The sequence below is a fragment of the Mastigoproctus giganteus genome, chromosome 7 (genome assembly GCF_048544385.1).
Source record: "Mastigoproctus giganteus isolate SK-2022 chromosome 7, ASM4854438v1, whole genome shotgun sequence".
NCBI lineage: Eukaryota > Metazoa > Arthropoda > Arachnida > Uropygi > Thelyphonidae > Mastigoproctus > Mastigoproctus giganteus.
Genome location: NC_143581.1, coordinates 122207087 through 122228309, shown reverse-complemented (window position 1 = coordinate 122228309; position 21223 = coordinate 122207087). Strand labels below are relative to the sequence as shown.

Genomic DNA, 21223 nt, shown 5'->3' with positions numbered 1-21223 from the left:
AGCAAGATCATTATCCATATGGACTATATGCTTGACATCAGTTTGTATAGGCTGGGGTGGCCAGCAAGTCGATCGTGGCTTTAATTTCAGTTGATCACAAATTTTAAATGTATATAAAAAATAGATTACTCAAAATCTAAATGTTATTATTATTATGCACCCCCACTGAATACGCTTGACAAATCTATTGAACTACATGATTACTCTTGTTGCTGTGCAGCTGTTATGTTTGTTGTTGTTTGTTGTTTGGTTTTTAGGAGCATTAGCAGCTAAGGCCATATTGCTCCGGGATATGCGGTGGTCATTCCCTGACCTTTCCGCATCCTCCATATTTGTTGGTGACGGGCTCGAACCCCGGTCTGATCAAGAAGCGTGTGCTATGCACTGCTGCTCCTTCCCACCTGGCTACGGAGGCGCCACAGCTGTTATGCTGGTCTAGTGATAATTCATGCAGTTACGTTGGGGAGAGCATAGTGTATGTTTCGAATTCTTATTTAGCTTACTTAATATTAATAATTGGACAGCACTTATACGTTAATTTAATACCTTTTGATTTAACATGAATACTATGAAAAATAGTAAAACGTATCATTTCCATCAAGAGTAGGAACTAGAATACTTTTTTGTAATGATAAAAGAAAAATGTTGTTTGATTTGCAATGCTTCCGTAGCTATACCCAAAAAAGGAAATTTAGAGAGGCACTTCAACGCACTCCGTGGTAAATACCAATCGGATTTTCCGCCTAATAGTGACCTCAGAAAAAATAAATTAAAAGAACTTTAATCCAGATTATTCGCATAACAAAAAATCTTCATGACACCTAATTTACAATCTAAAGCAGTAACTGTAGCATTATTTAAAGTGAGTCATCTTGCAAAAAAATGCAAACCATTTTCTGATGGTCAATTCATCAAAGACACATTTTTAGATATACAGTAAACCCCAGCTATTTGCGGGGGTTACGTTCCTGAGAAATGCTGCGAATAACGAAAACGCGAATACTGAGTTATGGCTCCCATAGTAATAAAGGGGTTCCGTTCCAAAGTGAAATATATAAGAAAAACAAGTCTAAAATTTTGTCTATGTATGTATTATATGTACCTTCATAATATGACTATGTACATAGACAGTGCATAGTGAAATGCAAGCATAAGGCATCGAAATAAAAATAAGAAACAATTTAATATTAGATGTAATATTTATTAGAAATTTCAAACAAATCTTTCAATCCAGCACCTTTGCTAGCTAAAAAACTTATCCTCCCAGTTCTATCACCAGTTTCGCTAAAATGTTGATAAAGGTGTTTTGTCTTTTCAAGAATGATGAGTGAACTTAATGGAATTTTATTTTGAGTTCGGTCTTCTATCCACAGATTTAAAGCCTTTTCCATTTTTTCTAATTTAACATCACGAGTTACAGAGCAAATTTTTGAAGCAATTAGCGCGTTTTCGTGGACACTACGGCGGATTTTTTCTTCTGATTTCTTGATTGATCGTGCCACTGACGAGACACTTTCACCATTAGAAATTTTGTCTAATAACTGAATTTTACTCGCTAATGTCATCAACTTCTTTGATCTTTTCACAATTCCCTTGTTATTCGTAGCCATATTTTTGTAGGGGGTTAGAAAACAATTTGTCCACAATATAAAGTCACTTTCTTCTGTTAACACGCTCAAAAAAGTCTGTTTACACGAACACACTGCAAAACGGTAGATTTTTCACTTTAGTAAGCATATTGATTTATAAATTGATAAATTTATTCAATTTATAAGCATATAAATTAAAAGCAAACGACGAAACCTTCCATGACAAGCGCATAGCACATACTGAACAAGGATTAGCAAGAAACATCCATGCTTGCGATTTTGTCACCCCTCTCCCCTGACGCACTGAGTGCTGTTTTGACTGGGAAAGATGATTTTAGCCACGCCCATGTTTTTTTGTGGTGGAAAATGTTCACTGCGATTTAAAATTCACATTTTTTTAGGTTTCATTTTATATTAAATCAGCGACCACGAAACCATGAATACTGCGATAGTGGGGGTTTACTGTACAGATACTGCGAGTAGCGGGGGTTTACTGTATCAGATTCTCTTTTTGAAAGTTTTAAGAACAAAAATCTAATTAAAAGTGCTCTTCAAGATCTGCAATTATCTCGCAATACTGTGATGCGACTCATCGAAAAAATGAGTAAAAATGTGAGCGAACAATTGCATGCTCATGTTGTTAATGGTGTTCTTTTCTTTACAACTGGATGAATCTACAGACATCAGTGATACAGCTCAATTGCTTGTTTTTATTCGTATGGTTTTCGATGATTCTGCGGCTAGAGAAGAACTGCTCGGCATGGTTTTGTTAAAAGAAAGAATATAGGTATTGATATATTTAATGCATTCAAAAATTTTTTAGAAAAAATTAAATTACCACTATTTAACCTCGTATCAATAACAACAGATGGAGCTAAAGCAATGACAGGGCATCTTAATGGATTCATCGCATTGTGCCAAAAGGATGATGAATTCCCTCCAGATATTTTTGATTTACCACTCTATTATCCACCAACAAGTGTTAGCCAACAAAATATTAAATACTAAAAGTGTTACGGACATAGCTTTCAAAATTGTGAATTCCATCAGAGGACAATCTCTTCGAAGGAGACTTTTCAAAATGCAACTCGATGAAAATGAACAGATCTGATATTACACACAGATGTGAGGTGGCTGAGTCGGAATAGTTTTCTACAGAGATTTCGAAATTTGCTGAATGAAATTAAAAAATTTGTTCATCAAAGGGGAGATGATTATCAGCAGCTACAAGATATGGAGTGATTGTGTAATTTGGCTTTTTTGGAAGATTTTACCAGTAAATTAAGTGATCTGAATTTTCCAAATTCAGATCATTTAATCACTAGTATTTTTTGCACATAAATGTCAATTTTTGGCAATGGCTAAGGATCTCAAATAAAAAAAAATTCAATCATTTTGCAAATATGCAAGATTATTTGCAAAAAATCCTGTTTTTGAATTTAATAGTGAGAAATATGTTTCTGAAATTGAGTAAGTTGTGGATGATTTTGAAACCAGATTCAGTGATTTTAAAACAGTTGAAGACATTGTTAAATATATTTCTTATCCATTTAATGTCAATTTAGATATGAAACAAATTGCAGGAAAAATCACTGAGATTTTTCACATGGAGAAAATATTACTTGAAAATAAATTATTACATTGCAAAACGATATCTTAAAAGCTCAGAAAAAGCCTTTTGGAAATATGTTTGACTACAAAAGTACCCAAGTGTAAAAAAATGCAGTGAACTTTTAAATTCCTGTTTTGGTTCCACATATCTATGTGAATCGGCTTTTTCGTATTTGAAACAAACAAAGACGAAAAATCTCGCCGCTCTTACAGACTTGCATACACAGGATTTTTTATGGTTGGTCCTATCACAGTAACTCCCTTATTTTTAAAGTTTGGCAGATGACGTGAAGACACAAACTTCACATAAATTAAAAATTTAAAGTAAGATTTCTGAATTGTATTTAATTTTAAAATTTATAAACAGCGTTTTTCAATATGTGTTTATTAACTTTTCTAACCGTGTGCAATGAAGTTCTTGAGATAAAGAAATGAAGTAAAAAAAGTAGATTGCAACACAAATTAAGTTGGTCACCCCTTGTATAGGTTATGGCAAGACATGAGAATCTGTGCCTTGCATGGTCATTTTAGCACTAAACTGGACCACTGATGTGTAGAAATCTGTTGCCTAGTCTGATGAATCCAATTTCCAACTCAATCGTGTTGATGGGCTTACCCACATTTGGAGAAAGCGACGTGAAGCCATGGCACCTGGATGCACTGTCAGTGTTCAACAGGCTGTTGGCAGTGGTGTAATGGTTTGTTTGGTGACTGTTTTCATGAAATGCCTTGGGTCCTCCGATCAACATTAATGGGTCAATAGGAATGCTCATACAGTGTAACCAGACAACTTCAGCATATATCAGCAAGACAGTGTATTGTGCCACAAGGCTTAGCAGGTTGCTGACAGGTTTCATGAACATGTCAGTGAATTCTCTGTTATCCCATGTCCTGCCAACTCATCCGATCTCAACCCAATTGAGCATATTTGGGACCTTCTGGAAATAGATATTTGATGCTATGATCATCCTCCTGACAATGTGCAGGCATTACTGGACATATTGTGCAACAAGCAGTGTGGTCTCTGACAATTTTTAGATTCTGTGCAGTAGGACTGAAAAAGTGGTGATGCATCAGAAAATTCTAAATAGGAAGCATTCGGGGAAGTAATCATAGAAAAAGTTACTAGGCTTTTTATACCAACTATGAGAAATTGCTCAGGGCTTAGACCTAAATGAATGTCATTTGAGTCCTGTGGCTAAGAATGCAAAGAAAAGCATGAAACACCTTACTTATGTAAACACTAATGATCGATTTACATTGAATTACATCTCCTACATCATTTAGGAGAAATTTTTTTAGGAATGAGGATGGATAGAAGTTTATGAAGTTCTAACAGCTTGCTAAATATTGTGATATCCGAGAGAAATGTTACATGTTTTTTTTTTACTCTTATTAATATTTTTTTGATTTAATATTATATTATTAAATGCTCTTCTGAATAATACATCAACAGTATTTTTCATTTCAGGTCTTAAAAGTTTGTGCTAATCATTATATTCTGCCAGATATGGAATTGTTACCTGTTAAAGATAGTGATAGAGCATGGATATGGGCAGCTCAGGATTTTGCTGATGAAAAGGTGCAAACTGAGAAACTCTGTATTCGGTTTAAAACATCTGATATTTCTAAAAAATTCAAGTCTTCTTTTGATAATGCAGTACAAATTATGATAGAAATAGAGAAAAATAAGCTAAATGGAAATAAACAAGTTTTAACTGATACAACTAATCAAAATAAACCATTAGTCTCTGACACTTCTCCATCCTGTGGTAATACAGCCCAAATTCCTGAAATTTCTAAATCTGCAATTACTGAAATACAGATGTGGTCCTGTTTGGTTTGCAATGTTAAGAATCCTTCTGAAAAAGTAAGGTGCATGGCTTGTGAATGTGAAAAGGGAGAACAAAATAAGCCTGGGTTCACTGTTACTACCACACTCTCAAAGAATACTGAAATTGATGCAAGTGTTATACCAGATTCATCAAAACCTAGCCAGTTGTATTTTACTCAGAAAAAGTCATTTGGGGATTCCTTTATTTCTAGCGAGCAGCCTACAGAATGTCAGATGTCAAAAGTAAGTGCACCTGAAACTTCTGAAAATAAAACAACTGTGTTTGGTGGTTTTACTTTTAAAAATGCCCCCATTATTCAGGAGGATAGTGCCCCTGGTAAACAAAGGAATATTAAAACAGTTACTTTGAAAGGAAAGGAGTCAACAATATTTGACAAATCAGATCTTCCAAAAACAAGCCCTTTCTTTGGCTTCTCATTTAATATGTCTTCATTGGATTCTTCTAGTAAGTTAACTGAAAATAATTTAGACGAAGATGGGAAGGTATTTGGAATGGGGAGCAAAATTGTCAATCTTGATTTTTCTTCTCTTACTAATAAAAGTCACGGGTTTCAGAGAGATCCTTCATTTAAGGGTTTTTCTGGTGCTGGTAATGCAGTATTTGATAAAAATAAATCACAAGTCATTAGAGCTGGAGCTAATCAAGAAAACCATTCTGTTGTAGATGCTCCTGAAGAATTTGTGCCAACAGTTGAATTCCAGCCTGTTATACCTCTTCCAGCATTGATAGAAGCAAAAACTGGTGAGGAGGAAGAGGAGAAAATGTTTGGTGAAAGAGCAAAGTTATTTCGGTTTGATTCTGAAGGAAAGCAGTGGAAAGAAAGGGGTATAGGAGAGCTGAAAATATTGAAACATAGCAAAACTGGTAAATTTCGTGTACTGATGCGTAGAGAACAAGTGTTTAAGCTTTGTGCTAACCATTATATCAGCTCTGATATAAATTTAACACCTTTGTCATCTAGTGATAAAGCTTGGGTGTGGATGGCACAGGATTATTCGGAGGGAGAATTGAAGCAAGAAAAATTTGCAGCAAAATTTAAGACAGTTGACATTGCTAAGGAATTTCAAAAAGTCTTTGAACAGTGTCAGAGGCAGAAGGGGAATAATGAAATTAAAGAAGAAAGAAATAGGCCAAGTAACACATTTTTCAAACCAGATTCTTGTAGTGATACCAAAGCATCTCTTACTGAATATTTTGACCCACTGCCTGACTCGTGGAACTGTAGTTCTTGTGAAGTTCACAACACCGAAGTTAGCAATATTTGTGTTGCTTGCTCTTCTCCAAGACCTCATTGTTTTGTGGGAAAAGGATTTAGTCTTCAGAATGTTTCTAATTTCCATCCTTCAAATGGATCACTTCCGAATCAATACAAAGCAAAAGCTTCTCTTACAGAATTATTTGCACCAGAACCTGGATCATGGGAGTGTGCTTCCTGCTTGGTTCGCAATAAATCAGAAGACAGTGTTTGTGTTTCATGTTCATCTTCAAGATATATTCATAAAGAACATATTCTCCAGTCTGTTGAAGACTTTAAATCTCAGGGAAAATCACTTAAAGAAAATGCCACACCGTCACTTACCGAAATGTTTAAGCCAGAACATGGGTCTTGGGAATGTGATACGTGTTTGATACGTAATAAACCAGAGTGTAATTTTTGTATTGCTTGTTCTTCTGCAAAACCTACGTATTGTGTGTCACCAGTGACTCCTATCCAGTCAGTGATAGATAACGAATCTCAAAAGAATAAGCCTTTGAAGCAAAGCAGCACGGAAAGCTCCTTTGAAACATCATCAGAAGATGCATTTTTGTCTGGTTCAAAAGCACATTCCAGCAATGCTGCAATGAAGTCATTAGGAAAATCTGTAGTTTTTGGCTTTAAACCTGATTTACCTGAAACCACTAGTCATAGTACCTCTGGATTTCTGTTTGGTACACTACAGACAACTTCATCCCATGTCTCAGCTGAAGATAAAGTTACTGGTGTCATTAATACTACTACTAATGCCGTAGCATCCACAAAAGGAATATTTATGTTTGGTTCTTCAGAGATGCCTGCTAAACCTGTAAGTGGATTTTGTAATGTTTCAGGAGCTTCATTTACATTTGGCTCTTCATCTGTAGGAACCAAGTCATCTGTACTTTCTTCGGATGCAAATTCCTCAGAAATTTCTTTATCTCCTAAATCAGATATGGTGCAGTTTAGATTTGGTAGCCCTCAGAAATTTGAATTCACATTTAGTGGCATAAGGCCAAGAAGTCCAAGTAAAACTCCAAAATCACCTGGAACCCCTTCTGATGCATCCAAGGAGGAAGATGAAGCAGAATCAGAAGCAGAAATATATTTTCAGCCAGTTATACCATTACCACCCAAGGTAGGCGTTGTTTTCGTATTCTCTCATTATTAATTTGTAATTTATTGTAATAGTCATTAGATTTATTTTAAAATGTAAAATGAACAGTGAAAAGTTCTTCACCCCCTCTGCTCTATTTTTTTATTTTAAATTTTTTCTCCCAGTAACCTTTTACTAGGGGGAAAAATACATGCTGATTAGTAATTCTGGTTTACAAATACTAATCATTGAATACAATAAGTCTATCTTATAATGAGCACTTATTTTTCTGTTTTTAAATGCTCAGGTTTCCATTCAGCAAGATATATCTCAATTACTTCAAGATATTAGTATTAGTACCAATTTTTTTTTTTGTTAATTCAAAACATGAAAGATTGTCGAAAGATTTTATTGTATTTTTCTACTGTTGAGAATTGAGCTTTCACTGGATTGAGAATTGAGCAGCCAGAAGTTGGTTGCCCTGACAGTTAATACATTAGTTATCATTGCTGTCCTTTAAAAAAAAAAAAAGAAAAAAAAAAAGTGTTCGTGTTTATATTCTGGCATGACCACCAGGTCGGTGGAGTTTACAATAAATCATCAATACAAACATTAATCGTATTTAGCAGTCATGGGTTGAACCCCAGTCCACTCAAAGAGTGTTTTATTGCACTCTCACTCCTGACCACTCGGTTATACCATATGAAAATGGTATACCGAAAATGGTATAATCTTGGATTAGGGTTACAGAATTTTTTTATCCTGGAAACTCAAATAATGCATGTGGAATTTATATGCGTTTGTGCAGTGGTTCTCAACCTATGTGCCATGAGCATGCTTCGAGTGTGCCATGGAAAATGCAAATTGAAAAAAAAAAAAAAAAAAAAGTAATAAATCCAAGTTTTATAGTAAAAATTTTTTCAAACAAAAAATTAATTTATTTATGCTGCGCCGATTTTTTGAAAATGCAATTAGAATTCTATTTCCATATTCCACTTCCTATTTGTAAGAAACATGGTTTTTTGCTTTAAACGAGATTAAACAAAAAAAAAGAGAGTGAGAGAGACTAAAGTCAGTAGAAGAGGAGCTGAGAATGAGCCTATTCACAACAAATCCTCGTATTAAAAAAATTTGTGCCACCCACAAACCCATCTCACTGATTAAAATTTTATAATTGTATTTTGTTTTTATATAATTATGTTAATTTTTTACATATTTTCTTTTGAATTTTATGTATTTTCAAAAAAAAGAGATAACAGCATTTAAAACAAATAAGTGTATTATTATATACACTGAGTGATCACTGAATTATGACCACTCCTATGAAAACTGAATGCGACCCGTTGAACACGTGAGGTACAAGAGTGCGGAGTTAGTCGACCTACGTAGCATAGATAAGGTGTCAGTGATTCGGTAGGTAGTAAAATTCCTAGCGTGATGGTTAAAAGGAAGGATGTATTGGAATTTGATAAAGGACAGATTGTGAGAGCTCGACAAGCTGGTGCCTCGATTTCCCAAATAGCTGAACTGATGGGGTTCTCGAGAGCTGCCGTTGTTAAAGCATACGAGGACTGGTGTCAAAATAGTCAAACAACAACCCGACGGCAAAGCTGCAAAGTTCAGCGAAAGGTTGATGTTAGAGGTGAGCACCGGGTCCGATGACTCATACAGGCGAACAGGCACAGCACTGTTGAAGAATTGACTACCCAATACAACGTGGGCCAACCCGGAACAATATCTGGCATGACCATGCGTCACACATTTGCACGTATGGGCTATACCAGCAGACAACCCCTATGGCATCCTCTCCTAACCAAGTTTCATTGGTGTAAAAAAGCATGCAAGTTGAAGACTGGAAGAAAGTGTGCTGTTTAGGTGAGCCACGTTATTTACCCCACACCGTGGATGGTTGTGTACGGATTTAGCGTCAACAACATGCAGCTCTTGATCCATCATGCATGGTATCAAAAATGCAGGCCGGTGGAGGCAGTTGTATGGTGTGGGGTATGTTTAACTGGCAGAAACTTGAATCCCTGGTGCATGTGGAAGAACATATCACTGGTCTCCGGGGTGTATACAGTCAACTGCTTGCTGACTGTGTACACCCTGTTATGTTACACTTTTTCCCGAATGGCGATGGTGTCTTCCAACACGACAATGCGCCAAGCAATCTGGCGCTTAATGTGCAGGAATGGTTTGAGGAACACAGTTTTGACTTCCAGCATATCGATTGACCTCCGAACTCCCCCGATATGGTGCTTTGGACTCACTATAGAACGGCATATCAGGCATCTGGATACACAAGTCATCTCCATACCTGCATTGCTGACCACATTACACACAGCTTGGTTGGCCCTACCTCTCAAATGTTTCCGACATCTTGTTGAATCAATGCCACGTCTCAGATAGCTGCTGTACTGAGGGTAAAAGGAGGACCTATGAAGTATTAGGTTGATGGTCATAATTCAGTGATCACTCTGTGTATATCCAACAGAAATAACTTCCCATTTGTGAATATATGAGTATAGTAGTGATTGTAGCATGTAGTGTGCTGCAAAATTTTAGCATCTTTAAAAGTATGCCGCAGCAATGAAAAGGTTGAGAAATACTGCCTTAGTATATTGATTGTTTTTAGTTTCTTGATACTTAATATAGCAGAGTTGTTTTTTTTGCGGAAATGCAAATTTCAAAATTTTGTTTATTTTATTATGTCCTATTGATTGTAATGTGTGAAAACTGTATTATTATGTGATAAGTATTCTAATAAGCAAATAAAATAAAGTTAATTTTCCATATTAAAATATGTTTTTTGGAATGTCACAGAAAGAAATTTCACATTCTTGAACCCCAACAGGTGCAACCACACTCTGCTTTGGACTTACATATAGGGCCTATACAGTGAGGTTTATCTCTCTTATACAGGGTGTTTCAGTTAAATGTTTCAGAACTTCTAAGAGGGGTAGGGTACATCCTGACAACTCGAAATCATATAGCAATGTGGGGTCGGAAATGCTTTCCTGAAGCGGTGTTGTACACAGAAGCACCATAAAAAGAAAAGAGACCGTAAGTGAGAAATCGTTTTAATAATACATGAAAAGAAGCAAAAGGTACATGGATTAAAGTAAGTGTTCGAAGTTTCTTCAACCTCGTATTGCTTTCGCACAGTGGTACCTTGGAAAATGTGCTACAAATCCCCTTTTTCCTGCTGAAGTGTTGTTTTCCGATGAGGCATCCTTCACAAGGGAAGGAATTTTCAACACGCATAACGACCATATCTGGGCGGTCGAGAACCCGCATGCAATACGACGTCGTGCAGCACAGATTCGATTTTCGGTCAATGAATGGGCCGGTATTATGGGAGATCATCTCATCGGACCTTACCTGTTACCGTGTCGTCTAACCGGACCTATCTACTTGATCTTTCTGCAGCAAGTATTGCCACAACTTTTGAGAGATGAACAGATTTCTGCATCGACGCAACAGACAATGTGGTTCCAACACGATGGAGCCCCTGCCCATTATAGCAGAGATGTTTGTAACTACCTGGATGTCACATTTGGTCAACAGTGGATCGGACGTGGTGGTCCTGTGCGTTGGCCTGCTCGGTCACCCGACCTATCATGTCTTGATTTTTATTTCTGGGGTCATATGAAATCACTAGTTTATGACAACCCCTGTTGACAATGCTGAGGAGCTGGTTGCAAGAATCGCAGTAGCTGCCGAAGAAATTCGAAATTCGCCTGGAGTATTCCAGAATGTTCGGATGTCCATGCGTCGGAGATGTGAGGCGTGCATTGTAGCCCGTGGAAGAAACTTCGAACACTTACTTTAATCCATGTACCTTTTGCTTCTTTTCATGTATTATTAAAACGATTTCTCACTTACTGTCTCTTTTCTTTATGGTGCTTCTGTGTACAACACCGCTTCAGGAAAGCATTTCCGACCCCACATTGCTATATGATTTCGAGTTGTCAGGATGTACCCTACCCCTCTTAGAAGTTCTGAAACATTTAACTGAAACACCCTGTATATTGGAAATATAGTAACTCCAGAGTTACAAATATTCAACATAGGTACATTCAAACAAGTGAGTGGCTATTTAGATATACCTACCTAACAGCTAGTAGGGTCGTTTTTAGCCTCAGAACAATCTAGATTCATTGTAACATAAGTTCAGTGAGGTCGTAGGGCCGTGATTTTCAAATGGTGTGCCGCGGCACACTGGTGTGTTGTAACAGGTGGCTAAGTGTGCTGTGAATATAATGAAAGTGTATTTTAAAAATGAGATGAAACCCATTTGTATAGAGACTTATTACATCCATGATCACATCCAAGCAGATTTGTCAAGAGGTGAGTGCTGAAAATTAAGCAGTGCTACTTTAATATATTTATTCATGATCAATTAATAGCTAGGCTAGCCCCTATGGTAACAGTTATTATTGTACACAGCTAGTTTTATTCATAGTTTAAAATATATTAATATTTTTTTAATTTTGTACCCGAAGTGTGCCAGAAAATTTTTGTCTTACAGTGTGCCACGAATCAAAAAAGTTTGAGAACCACTGCCATAGGGCATGCTTTGACACCTCATTGGATGCAATTGTTTTCTGACTCTACAGTTGTAGATCTCTACTCCGAAGTGCTTCTTACATCTCCTCCTACAGGTGCTTAGTTGAATTGAGATCTGGAGAGGACACTGCAGTAGGCTTAATTCCTTTGTGTTCTTGGAACCAGTCCTCTACAATTCTGGCATGTGATGTGTCATCTTATCCTGTGGAAAGCACATTCTCAGATGGATACATTCCAGCCATGAAGTTGTGGATGCGTCTGGTCAAAACAATTTACAGATAACCTTTGGCATCCAATTGATGCCCCATTGGTATGAAGGAGCCCATGCACCACAAAAATACTCCTCATACCATTACAGAACCACCAGAATTGTTGGCAAGGGGGTGGCAGAATGGGCTCATGGATTTGCACTGTTTTTGCCACATTGTGATTTTCACTTTAGTATTAAATTGCATAAACTGGGATTCATCAGACCAGCCATTCCTTTTTCGATTGTCCAGCATTGTGTTCCTGAGTCCACTGTAACCACAAATCTTGTTTTTTGTTGAACAGAAGTAGAACAGAGTTTGGTTGTTAGCTATAAAATTCACCTCTGACAAGGTATGTTGAGTTGTGCATTCTGAATGCCTTTTTTGTTGTCACGGTTGTACTGGGTTATTTGACTGATTGTAGCCTTTCTGTCACCCTGCACAGTTCTTGTTTTCGTCTGTTGCCAACCACAGATCAGCATTGACTGATGTCATTTGGTTATTGGATCAATCTTGATACACCCAAAAGAAAGTTGCACTTGAAAACCCTACTAGGGTTGCAGTTTCTGAGATGGTTATGCATGTACCTCTGGTGTCAACAACCATGTTCAGTCACTTAAGTTTTAAGTCACATAAATCTTTCCTCTTGCAATAATTGTACTTGCACTGCATCCCTATGTATCTACCACTTAATTTGTATTGCATGGTACAAACACCTCATGCTGTTACTGAAGAGGCACTTCATGTCATGAAAATAGTAAGTGTACTTAATAAAGTGGTCACTTAGTGAATTTTTATTACAGTATTTTCTTTCATTTCCCTCTCTTCCCTCCTTTGGTCAAATACCAGTGGTCGAAAGCTGTATCAATGTTGTTTCTAAATTCAGTGCTCTAATGTGTATACAGTAGCTGTTCATTCAGCAATAAAACATTCCTACGATATTATAAAAAAATGTATATTTCATAAATTTATTACATCCACCAGCTGTTCATTCAGCAATAAAACATTCCTTTGATATTATAAAAAAATGTATATTTCATAAATTTTTTACATCCACCAAAAGTAAAGTGCAATACTAAAAAGCATTTGATAATAAAATAAATGATCACTAAAGTATTGTACTTTACACACTTCAAAATGGCTGGAGTATGATAAGTTATTCTGTGGTTTGTGGTGAAATTTTCGGACACTGAATAACAGCCACTAAAGGGTGAATAGAGTGAATATTCTTTCTCAGCATGGTACAGTTCATGAGTTTAAAGCTGAGTTATCTAAAATACTGAGTTGAAAATCTCAATCTATCTCCCTTTTCTTAATTATAATAATAAATATGAGAGTTACCTCTATATCCAAATAGGAGATCTTTTTTTCAATTTCTGGGATAAAATCAGATAAATTAAAATTATCTTAAATTAAAATCACCGAATTTAAATAAATAAATAACCTAAAATATCTCGATATGCTCATACTTCCTGTACGTGAACTCTCCAAGTACCGGAACACTCCGACATCAACCAGCCCCAGACATCAGATAACCCATCAGATAATTGTATGTATAATATAGTATATATTGGCTTAACATCAAAGGGACACGTTTTTGTTTTTGGCGTCCTTCTTAACATTACATATTTGATAGGAGGGATAAATAATATATAAAATTTAATTTAGATAACAAAATAACAATAGTACAATCTTCCTTATATATATGAAAATAAGACTTTTATTAACTTAGTATACAATTTACTAACGTTGTCAATGTGAAGGGTGTGACTCTTGACAAGAATAGCAATATTGGGTTCAAAAGTAGTAAGTTTCAGCCTTAAATCACCTCAGAATTCTATATCTAGCTTATTTCTTTGTTTTGTTAAAATGAGATTAACATGGCTGAAACCATCTTTGACCGTGTACGAGCGTGGAAATTCAAGCGTTTTGGATATTTTTCTACAATATTTATATTTGTTCAAAAGCAACTTAAAGTCCTATTTTTAAAATGCGTCTTAGCTTCAAGTTCAACTGACAATTCAATAAGTTCATCTTATAAGTTGCATTCAATATTTTCAATATCTGCAGAAAATGGAGTGATAATCCAATCTGGAATGTGCATGTTTCCAAAATCTGCAAAGCGCAATTTAAAATCATCCCTCAAATTTTGAAGATGTTTTGTGTAAGTCTTCATCTTTTATTTCCAATTGCCATAGATTCGAAAAGTACTGAAAACCTTTTGATGATTTAAATAAGGCTAATTTAGCTTGGAAGCCTAAAAGAATTGCCCGAGCTAGAATAATTGTAGACGGGTCTGTACGTCCTTTAAATTTGGAAACAAGTCAGCCAAGTAGAAAATATGATTATTTCTCTTCAGTTCATCACTCAAAAACAAATTAACATTTGTAAGAAACTCAATAAATCTTTGTAGACTTGCACCTCTAGACAAATCTTGCACCTCTTCTTCATCTTACTTCAGTATGCAAGAGTAACTGGTTTGATACTTCATTTTTTTTCACAAAAAATGTTAAGATTTAAGAGCTCTAATTTGATTAATAGATTTAATACCCACTCTCTTAGAGTATCACACAGTTCGTCACTGAGAGTTTTTGCCACTAAATGGTTTCGGTGCAGCATACAAGTGAATAGTACATACGCTTTGAACTTTTTCTTTCAGAAAAAGGCCCACCATTGCAGTGCACCATCTGTGGCTACTGCTGTTATATTAGTAAATGGAGTATCATACTTATTTAAATATTTCTCCAATCGCTGAAAAATTGTAAACCCCTGTTCCATCACTTTCAAGATATTTTTCAAATAAAAATTCGTCAATAATTTGATGTTTGGTTTCACTATAATATCTTACATAAGCCATAAGAATAGAAGAACTATCGAATGTAGATTCATCAAGTTGGATGGAGAACTTACTATTTTTGAGTTATGATACTACAGTTTTTTCCTACATCTTCAGCCATTTCACCAATATGCCTTTTCACGTTATTCGCACTCAATGGTAAGCATTTTAAAACAGGGCCAGAATCTTTTTTCATTATGCTTTCAATTACTTCTTTGATTGCGGATATAACAATGTCCTCTGCAATTGTATATGGTTTTCCTTTTTTTGCTATATTAAAAGAAATATTGTAGGACGCTGTTAATCCTTGTTTATTGTCAGCTTCGGCAGGTGCTTTCATAAATGATTTTATAGTTGGTCGATGTGTGTATTTCTCTTTCAGTTCTTTAAAAAAAGTCAATATCTTTATCTTTCTTATCGGGATGGAGTCTTTGAAGATGACCTTTCATTTTTGCTGGTTTCATTGCATCATTACTAAAAGTTTTTTCACAAAGAAGACACATAGGCCTCATTTTGTTTGTTAATGAAGCAGTAAACCCAAGTTTCCAATATTCTAATGAATATTGTCTGCATTTCTTTTTAGAATCTGAAGCTGCCATTGTGGTTACTAGGGTTGTAACAAAATAATTAAAATTGAAGTCAGTAAGCAAAAGTAATAAGTCTAAATAATATACTTACTCACGTATTTCTGTAGGATGTACAAAACTACCAGCCCTGCTCAACCTTTCAACATAGAGAAGTTTAGTTCGTGAATGAATAACGATTGAATTATAATATGTATGTTGATGAATGTTAGAACATTAATGCTCACTTGTATGTCGATGCGCAAAAATAAGACTGGGATCGAATACGTGTAAGTGAAGAACTCTTAGCATTAGCAAAGGCACATGATACAAGAAAGCAAGGTTATATAGCAACAGCAAAAAAAACCCTAATTTCACCCATGTTTGTCAAGTTCTGCCTTGAATCTATTTAAGCTATCAACTTCTACAATGAGAGATGGCAGTTTGTTCCAACAATCAACCACCTGTTGGCTGTAGGCAAACTTCTTTCCTTTATGCCCTCTCAGGCGATTATTCTGAGCAAGAGGAAGAATTCCCACCCACATTGAGCATGCTCAAACCATTCAAGACTTTATACACCTCAATCAGATCACCTCGCAGGTGCCTAGTCTCCAGACACTGTAATTTACAAAACTTAAGCCTTTCTTCGTAAGAGCAACCCTTTGTTCCATTCACTAATCTTGTTGCCCTTCTCTGTACTTGTTACAGCAGCTCTACATCCTTAAAATGAGGCCTCCAGACCTGTATACAGTACTCAAGGTGTGGCCTGACCATTGCCTTATACAAGGGAATAATCACCTCCTTATCCCTGCTAGAAAAATTCCTGTATATCATTGACAAGACACCATGAGCTACCCTTGCAGCCTGTCTGCTCTGCTCAGAAAACTTCATATCTGCCTGCACAATTACCCCCAGGTCCTTTTCATTCTCTACCACTGTCAGTGTGGTACCACACAGTTGATACATTACTCTGGGATTACTGCTTCCCATATGTAGTACTTTACATTTGTCAATGTTAAACTTCATTTACCACCTTTCAACCCATCTGCCCAACGTTTCTAGATCCTGTTACAGCAGTGTACTGTTCCTGGCCAATCTTCGTATCATCTGCAAACTTGGACATTAAGCCTGATATGCTATCATAAATATCATTTATAAATACAGAAAACAACGATGGGCCCAACACTGAACCCCGAGGAACTCCACTTAATAACATTAGTCCACGTTGAGCAGTGTCCATTGATTAACACTCTCTGTCTTTTCCCACTCAACCATCCCTTTATCCATAGCAGCAATTTGCCCTCCAATGCCACACTGCTCAAATTTGTGCAGCAGTCTTCCATGTGCAACAGTATCAATGTGCATAATCTTCAAAAAAACCAGAATGTTTGAAAATCCGGCAAGTTGTGGGTTCAGCTAGATTTATGAGATGGATCTTGTAAATAAGCAACTGCGCACATGTTGCAATCTCGCTCTCGCCGTGCCGGCCGGGCAGGAACCACCGACATCCGTTTATTGGTAAATACGTCATTTTGGCCTACTTGATTGGCCTCCGTAACTATTTTCATGACCTTGTTCCATCTTACAGGTCCTATTCATGTTACTGTTCCCACGATTCACTTTTAATTTCGTTGTCAAACAGGATGGAGGTAATCCAAGTTAACCGAATTAAATATTAAATATTACCCGTACAATGATGTCTTATATTTTCTATCAACGCCTGAGCCCGAATCGAACCCTAACAATGTTATATCGGCCCCTGGGGGTCGATATTGACCACTTTGGTGACCACTGGTATAGAGAGAGACTGCATCTAGAGAACATAAAACATTATCTGCCTCCAACTTACAATCTTTTAACATCATAAATAGGGAGTCTGAATTTTTTATATTAAGCTTTAATAATCTTCTAAATGGTTTTATAATATTATAAAGAAAGGTTGCCAAAGGGGCAAAAGCTGAGTTTCTATATGACACTATTGGTCTAATGGGATAACCTACTTGAATTTTTATTAGACATATTGTGGGATCTTTTAAATAAAGATTCCTTTGAAGTTGAAAAGAAGATTTCCTATTTGGATATTGAGGTAACTCTCATATTTATTATTATTATAAAACTGAATTATATGTGTAGAAACCTAACAAAGAAATGTGAATTATAAATAAATTGATATTGTCTCCTTTAAATTTCATTTATTAACTGCCATACCAACAAGACTTGTAAAGCACAAAATCTTGAATAAAACATATTTCATAACCCATGAAGTGTATAAGATGACTATAATTTAATACATTAGTGGGGGAGGAACCATTGAAATACATCAACTATGTCTGAGAAAAAAATACCACCTTGTTTTAACTGGATACCACTTTAAATAAAACTAAACAGAAAGACACTAAGATTATACTTGAATTTAAAAGTAACATCAATCTCACCAGTGAGATATAGGACACTGATGAGCCAAAACATGATCACCTATCTAATATGATGTTGGTCCTCCATGTGCAGCCAAAACAGTTTGTACCCAGCGAGGTATGGACACTACAAGATTTTTAAATGTGCCGTGTGGTATCTGGTACCAACATGTAACTAGCAGATCCTTTAATTCCTGTAAGGTCCGTGGTTGAGATGCTGCAGATCGCAGTTGCTGTTCCAACACGAACCACAGATGCTCGATGGGATTGATGTCTGAAGAATTTGGAGGCCAGGGCAATACCTGAAGTCTTCCTCATGTTCCCCGAACCAGTCTCGAACAATCCAAGCGATGTGGCATGGCGCATTATCCTGCTGAAAGACACCATTACCAGAGGGGAAGACCGTTGCCATAAAAGTGTGTACCTGGTCAGCAATGATGTTTAGATAGGCCGTAGACGTCAGAGTTCCCGGAACATGGATGACTGGACCCAAGATATCACAGCAGAACCAGATCCCAGGGTATCGAAGCATGACACTGCCACCACCGGCTTGTTTTCGTCCCACGGTGCATCCGAGCGACATCACTTCCCCAGGTAAATGACGCACGTGTACCCGGCCGTCCACATGGTGCAACAGGAAGCATGATTCATTGGATCAGACGACCTTCTTCCAATCACTCAAGGTCCAGTTTTAATGCTCGCATGCCCAGTGAACCTTGTTTAGCGTGGGCACTCGGAGCAGTCTGTGGTTACGTAGCCCCATTTTCAGCAGGGTTCGATGTACTGTGTGTTGTGACACATTACTCCCGTCACCAGCATTCCGGTTACCGGCTAGTTGCGCCACATTTGTCCTTCTGTTGCCACTTGGGTTCCCCCCATCTCGGACCACTTTCGGTAGTTACTAACCATGGCTGGCCATGAGCATCCCACCAGCCATGCCATTTCAGATATGCTCTGACCCAATCGTCTGGCCATTACAATTTGGCCTTTGTCAAACTTGCTTAAGTCCACTGCCTTACCCATCTGAAGAACAAGAGTAACACCGATTAACGGAGCTCAGTATCAGGTGTTTTTTATACCATGTCCCGACATATTTGCATAACCACTCGCTGATCATAATGTTTTGCCGCATCGGTGTACAGCCTTCCCAGATATATAGATTAAAATCATAGGAATGAGAACTTGATTATTTGGGGAAAAAAAGGGGCAGAGTTCACTTTCTCAAAAAGATCATCTTCAGACTGGTCACAAGAAGCTCCACGGGTTCAATTTATAATCATGGAGTGTTCTGTTGTTATACTTCAGGTAGGAGGGAATGTTTGAGGGATTGAAGGTGAAATAGGAAAAAAGCAAATAATTTTTTTGAAGAAAAGATTTAAGAATTTCACTTAAAAATCTGGATAGCAATTGTCTGTCCTTGTAGTTGAGGTCTTGGGTGGTAGATATTATATTTGAAGGGAGGCGAGGGTGGGGGGGGAAGGAGAATATAATAAGTAGTACATTTGTTAGATGAGGCACTAAGTGGTAGACTGTAAATTCCATTCCTCTGATAGAATAAGAGGTCCATAAACGTTCCTTTCTGTAAATCTGATAGCCAGTGTTTCATTTGTTTCAATTTTAAATTTCGTTGCCTATCAAGTATTATTATTAAAGTCAGTCAAATTTGATAATGTCTTCATTCTAGAAAATGTATGGTGAACTCTGAGGCATTGGATTTCTTATTGATTATTTTTATTATTATATTTAATGTACTTTTAAGGATTTTGTAATTTGTTGTGAAGAGAGGTTTTAGTGCTTCCAACTTGTCATTTCTAGTTGATGGGTATGGTAAGCTACACTGGTTTACTAAAGTGGGCACCATTGGTTCATAAGAAAATGTCCCCTTCGGGAGTTGTCCACTTTGCAGAGGTTCGGATAGCCAGTTTCAGTAATTTGGAAAAATGAAATCCAGTATAACTGTTTGCTTATGCAGATTATGTGTTTTCAATTAATTAAATTTTAATAAATAACACAACTTTCAGTAAACACATAATAGCATTGATAGAGATTTTAGTTCATAATTTTTTTCTTACATAGAATTTTTTTTTAATATAATAGGATACACTCCCCCACCCCTTTAATGGGTCAGCACCTTTTTAAATTTCTGCATACAGCTTTGCCACAGACAGCAAGAAATTTAATTTATTAAAAAATTATCATGCAATCATTATAATGCCTAGTTAAATTTTCACTAGTGTGCTAAAGAAAAATCTGCCTACACAAATGAACTTATATACCTCCTTAAATGACCACCATTTCTCACTGCTGAATGAAAGTGGTGTGTGAAGGCACAGAAAAATTGTCATCATTCCTCAATCCAAAAATTGGACACCTGCTGTTAAGCATCACATAGTGTTTTTATCAAATATATAGGAATATGGAATGTACAAGGCATCCAAATACCTCCTTTACAAAACAAAAACATTATTGCCTGAATAAGATGCATGATACAAATATGTAAGCGCCTCCGTAGCCAGGTGGGGAAGGAGCAGCAGTGCGTAGCACACGCTTCTTGATTAGACCGGGGTTCGAGCCCGTCACCACCAAATATGGAGGATGCGGAAAGGTCAAGGGAATGACCACCGCATATTCCCGGAGCAATATGGCCTTAGTTGTTAATGCTCCTAAAAACCAAATAACAAACAAACAAATATGTAATTACTTTCCATTTTTCTTAAAATGTTCATGCTGCAGTAATGGCAACATAATTATAAAACTGTATTCATGGAGAAATATATCCATGCTTTTGTTATTTTTCATTGATCAGTGACTTTTGTGTAAGCTACAACTTTTATGATTTCATTCTCAGATGGCGACATAACATGTTACACATTGTTGGCCATGACATGTTAAGCTCACAGCAAGAATGATTTGTGGATTTTTCTGTTCATGTGCTTGTAAAATTTCCTCGAACCAGTTCCACTGCACCCTTAGTACATTTGTTTCGGCTACCCCTTCTGCTGGGATGATTGCATAACTAGGCATCCTCTATAAATTTTCTGACCACTGCAAAATTGTAGGTATACTTGGTGGTTTCTTTTTAAACTGTGTTTGAAATTTATGCATATCAGCAGCAGCAGAATGCAGCTCATTGAAACAAAGTATGCACTGCACTTTATCAGGGTCTTTAATTCCTGCGACAGTATTCTGTTAATTCCTGATTACAGT

At 36.6% G+C, this 21223-nt stretch overlaps 1 protein-coding gene across 2 annotated transcripts in view; it reads left to right on the top strand.

Moving 5' to 3' along the window:
* The window catches only part of LOC150083174 (E3 SUMO-protein ligase RanBP2-like), a 621501-nt gene that overhangs the window by 374347 nt on the left and 225931 nt on the right, over positions 1-21223 (top strand). For both annotated transcript variants that reach the window (XM_090377889.1, XM_090377888.1), the window contains one exon: positions 4672-7428. In XM_090377889.1, the coding sequence (XP_090234015.1) occupies positions 4672-7428 (2757 nt within the window). The remainder of the gene's footprint in view (positions 1-4671; positions 7429-21223) is intronic.